Source organism: Eurytemora carolleeae, unplaced genomic scaffold (assembly GCF_000591075.1).
Source record: "Eurytemora carolleeae unplaced genomic scaffold, Eaff_2.0 scaffold404, whole genome shotgun sequence".
Classification (NCBI taxonomy): domain Eukaryota; kingdom Metazoa; phylum Arthropoda; class Copepoda; order Calanoida; family Temoridae; genus Eurytemora; species Eurytemora carolleeae.
Genome location: NW_019396431.1, coordinates 1 through 5,196, shown reverse-complemented (window position 1 = coordinate 5,196; position 5,196 = coordinate 1). Strand labels below are relative to the sequence as shown.

The window sequence follows — 5,196 nt, the reverse complement described above, 5'->3', positions numbered from 1 at the left end:
TATCAAGAATGATGCTCTGATGAAAAATTTGAAATCAACTGGCAAGCTTTTCCACCCTAATTTTACTTTTACCCAGAAACTCATATTTTTTTATCTCGCCTGACACCTGGGTAAAATAAAAAAATTTCAGGAAGGAGGTGGGGGGAAAACATGATTTTTCAAGAAAATATATATCCCTATTCCCTAAGTATATTCCTAGAAAGTCTATTTCCAATGTATTTATTTGTACCTGGACACAGATTGGAAGATCTATCAGAATATCTTCATCTAAACTATCCTCATCTTCGTCCTCAAACCCCTCAACAGCCTCCTCACCACCACCTCCAACCATCCTGATCTGAAACCCGAGAGCTTTCAGTACAAAATATCAATCGTCGAATCAAAGAAAGGATGAGCGTTAAACACGTTAATCATTACATTTATTCAGGAAATACATTTTTTTCTAGGATTTAATTTAAGATTTACATAAAAGAATAATTTCTTCAAAGTTTTAAAAAGTTTGAACAAAATAAACAAATGCTCCATGTGGTTGATTTGAAGGGTCCCAGGAAGACTGGGAATTCTAATGTTCCTACTTAAACTTCAATAAAAAGCGTAAAAAATTAAAGATTTAAGCAAAGTTACAATGATGAAGAAAATAACTCAAAACTGAACTAATGAAAACAAAATTTTTAATAAAATGATAATAAAACTAAACATACATGTATATTGTATGTAAATATATAAATATGAAGAAAAACTAGCTAACTTCTAGAGGTGGGAAACAAGATTTTTTCATCTACAATGTTTAATATAATTTAAGAATTTCTATTCAAAGAGTTGACTTTAATTCATGATAAATAAATATCTAATTTATAAAAGATGGAGGATCCCAAAGTTTCAAATTCAATCGCAGTTTTGACTTTTTTTTGTAGCTTTAAAGCTAAGATCTAATATTTTTGTATCGAAATATACAACCCTGAAAAAAAACCGAAAATTGGAAGAAAAACTGTCGTCTACCCACCACAATGAGAACTGAAAACCATATTTATTCTTTCTTTAGTATAATCAGAACTAGAACATTTTCACTGGTCAGTTGTCACCGTTTATTAAGAATTAGGCGTCCGTCGCGGGGTTGGGCGCTGGGGAGGGAGGGAAGGATTTCTCGACCAATAAATCGATTAGGAGAAAATACAAGGAATTAATTAAAGAAGACGTTTTGATGACATAAGAGGCATAGTTTAGTGTGAGAGGGTCATGTACAATCAGGAATCAGCGTGGGTTGTACTGTAGTTGTATTTACGGTACATAAATGATCATTCTGTACAATTAGTCTAAATTATTCAACATATTGTACAGTGTACATAAAGAAGATACGGGTCTAAAGTTGAAGTCTCCGGATCCTCATTGCATTGTACAGTACCCTCTATGCAAATACAGCGTACAATATGTACAAAACAATTAAACATGAACTGCAGGCTTCAAGATGTACAAAAAGAACAGGTTTCTGTTGTCAATTGTATTAGACAACAACATTAGAAGTCCACGCCTGAAAAGTGTAAATGATTAGTTTCTGGTTTTGAGTTGTTTCATGTTTGAAAAGTTGAAAAACTTAAATAAATCAAACTTTTACAAAATCACAACTCCTTTTTGCTGTTTTTGTTAAGCTGTAATGGTTAAAATGTAGTTAAGCTACATAGCTCAACTCATAATCTTTATGCAACACTTTTGAACTCGATAGTTTAAGTTAAAACTTTATTATACTAATAATCTCATTGGTCAAATAAAAAATACTGACTTTTGATTGGTTGAGGTTTTATATATCCGGACCTTTCATTAGTTTGGACCCTTGAGAGACATACCACAGAAAGTATCTTTATAAGAGACTGATGTCTCTCCTCATACTATAATTTTCAAATACGTATACCTTTGCAAACTTTATGGCGTAGGATCTTATATATTCGAACTAAAATATAAATTCTGCTAAATAAATATTAAAGGTTTACAAAATCAGTTTGCAACGGTATGAGGATTAGATTAGAGTTTGAGTAGAGTGTTCAATTCTTTTCTTGTCTACACTGACCATATTTGAGTTTAGAATGAGAATTGGTGTATCACAGTATAGAACATCTAGAGAGCCAGGTCATGATATTCTTGGCTCGACCCTCCTCTGCCCCCAGCTGGTGACCACGCTCTGCTCCACGAGGAGGATTTTGAGCCTCCATACGCTTCTCCATGTTCACCTTAACAATATTGCTCTGAGCATGGAACTTCGGAATAATTGGTTAAATCTGTCTACGCAGAAAGTTCTCAAACTTAAGATGAACGAAACCAGATTGCAAGTGTTTCTTTGTTAAAATTTTCTTGACTTGACCAAATGAGGGAGATTTTTGTCAAACTAAATAACTAATTGAGTAAATAAAACAATAACTTTGGCTAACTGAATGACTAATCTTGACTAATTGAAGTAAAAATTTTAAGTAACTTAAGTTCAAATTTTGAGAAACGTAAGTTCAAATTTGGAGTAACTTAAGTTCAAATTTTGAGAAACGTAAGTTCAAATTTGGAGTAACTTAAGTTCAAATTTTGAGTAACTTAAGTTTAAATTTTGAGTAACTTAAGTTCAAATTTTGAGTAACTTTAGTTCAAATATTAAGTAATTAAAGGTCTAATGTGACTGACTAAAAATCCATTCTTCAGTAACTGGAGGACTTATGTTGACTAACTAATAAACTTATCTAACTGAATTACAACTAACAGAACAATTAAACTGAGTAATGACTAATATTGGCTAACTGAAGGACTAACTTGACTACTGAAGGATAAATTTGACTAAGTGAAGGATTAACTTGACTAATTAAAGGATAAACTTGACTAACTCAAGGATTAACTTAAATAACTGAAGGACTAACTTATCTAACCGAATGACTATCTTATCTAACAATAATGACTGATTTAACTAACTGAATGACTAATTTAACTAACTGAATGACTAACTTAACTAACTGAATGACTATTTTAACTAACTGATTGACTAACTTGACTATCTTCTTGACTAACTTGACTAACTGAATGACTAACCTTAATGTCTCTAGCCAAGGTGAAGAAAGCCTCCTCTACATTGATGCTCGCTTTGGCTGAAGTTTCCATGAACTTGATTCCGTACTCTATTGCCAGCTGCTCACCTTTCTCTTTAGACACCTAGATACAGGACAATCATTTTTAGTTTATTGTCTATTTTTTTGTCATGATAAGGAATATATAATGAAGAATGAATTCTAGTTGAAGTTGGATTTTAACTAATTAATTGCAATAGAGAAGACATTAATACCTGTCTTCGATCATTCATATCACACTTATTCCCCAGAATCATCTTCTCCACGTCAGCACTGGCGTGCTCCTCGATGTTCCTGATCCAGTTCTTGATGTTGTCGAAGGACTTCTCGTTGGTGATGTCGTAAACCAACATTATTCCCATTGCTCCTCTGCACAATCCAGGATCATCGATAGATATCAAGTGATTATGAGAGCATTAACGATGTATTTATAATTATGCTTAATAAGTTCACAGCGAAACTTACCATGATAAGCCATAAGGAACATAAGGAAATGGAATCTGTAGGAGACCTTAATATGGACCCCCCCCCCCCGACCGCCGCCAGGCATGGGAAGCACCGTCCCAATACACGATCCAAAAAGAAGCAAAGCTAAATATCTATTGTCATACCAGTTATATGATTGACTAATAACCATTCATTGATAAATTATAACAATTGTCCCCTCGTAAGACAATGAAGGAGATGGCCCTTTTAGGCTAATTCAAACTTCTTCAAAAAGTTTTAAATAATGAAAACTCTGTTCAAGTCAAATAAGACTTTTAGGGATGCCCTACCAACACACATCAATCCCAGAATGAATTCCGGTTATATGTTAAAATATTAAGATGATGTCTGTAGTTTCCTGTAGTAAGCTGTAGTTATAGTTCTAAACCTCTCTTGCCCCGCGGTATCCCAAATCTGAAGCTTTATCTTCTTCCCGTCCAACTCTATAGTTCGGATCTTGAAATCGATTCCTAAATAATCAGGGTTGTGTCTTCTAAATCATTCAAATCTCATTAATCAGGGATGCATATTTTTCAGAAAAATTATTTAATAATTTCAAGAAAAAAATGTGAAAAAATTGGACATCAAAAGGCAACGTCTTTCATCATTTTATAATTTTTACCCAATCTCATTGATTTTCCAAAATTCAGCGAATAAAACCCTAATTATAATTTGCGTTCCACGGAAGCATATATAATATATATCTTAAGGGAGAAAAAAAATTATTTCCAAAACGGGAGGGAGGGGGGATAATTTTTCGAGATAATATACAACCCTGTCTTAGATCTTCATGGGAAAAAATTTAATTGGCAAGACAGGGCAAATATTATTTTTAAGTGTGAAGTTAACATCTGCAGTTGATTTTTATTTTGGTTTTGACCAATATAAACTTAACTCTTTTTTGTTCCGTTGTGTTTATTGGCAGCTACCAACTCGCCACTAATAAGTTGGCAAAAACTAGGAGGTTGGGTCCAGACTACTGGGAACAGATAGGGGTACGTTCCGTCGCTCAGCCGATGGCGAGAGACCTGATTTAATCAATAAACTAAGTTGACCCATTACGTTTCTAATTGACCCGGCTAAGTTTACGCTACTTTTTACTATTCATAAAATCAGGTCCAAGGAAACGTTATTTTTTCAGTCAGTAGGTGAGAACTAAAATGTCAGGGTAGGCTTCATTTAAAGATGCTTCAAAAATCAATATATTTTAATTAAGAGGTGGTGGGGAAGAAGGTAGATTTATTTAGTGAATATACAGAAAGAAAAAATTTACATCATACATCTGTTAAGTGGATTTGGTGAATCCAGGGACCGGAAGGAGTATCCGAGAGAAACCAAACCAAACATTTTTAGAGATGGATCCAAGAAAGTTCACGTAGTGCATCAGAGTGAAATAACAGTCGAACGCTAGTATAAGCACCGGCTACTCGTGGATCCTTTTTTACGTCGGTCTCAAATCATTTAGTTTTTTAGCGGTTGTGCTTCTTTTTTGGTATATTTATACGAATTACGATGTCCAAAAAATGTTGCAAGTTACGTAAAGAAAGTTGCTCAAAGTCCGGCTCATTTCAGACTCAGATGAAGAGATAGTTGTTGGTTTAGACTGAGCCTACCG

The 5,196-nt window shown here is 33.8% G+C and overlaps 2 protein-coding genes across 2 annotated transcripts in view; both read right to left on the bottom strand.

Moving 5' to 3' along the window:
• Positions 1 to 1,097, bottom strand: part of LOC111703208 (angiogenic factor with G patch and FHA domains 1) — a gene marked incomplete in the record, with an annotated part of 15,622 nt that extends 14,525 nt beyond the window's left edge. Inside the window, 2 exon segments of the mRNA XM_023475090.1 lie at positions 230 to 750; positions 1,004 to 1,097. Coding sequence (XP_023330858.1) covers positions 230 to 331 — 102 coding nt within the window.
• LOC111703204 (ras-related protein Rab-8A-like) lies at positions 1,013 to 4,074 on the bottom strand (the record flags this gene model as incomplete). Its single annotated transcript, XM_023475086.1, has 5 exons — positions 1,013 to 1,528; positions 2,063 to 2,222; positions 3,061 to 3,180; positions 3,311 to 3,464; positions 3,940 to 4,074. Coding segments are annotated over 4 exons (538 nt in total), but the record flags the coding sequence as incomplete, so codon positions are not given.
• Positions 4,075 to 5,196: the final 1,122 nt, after the last annotated feature.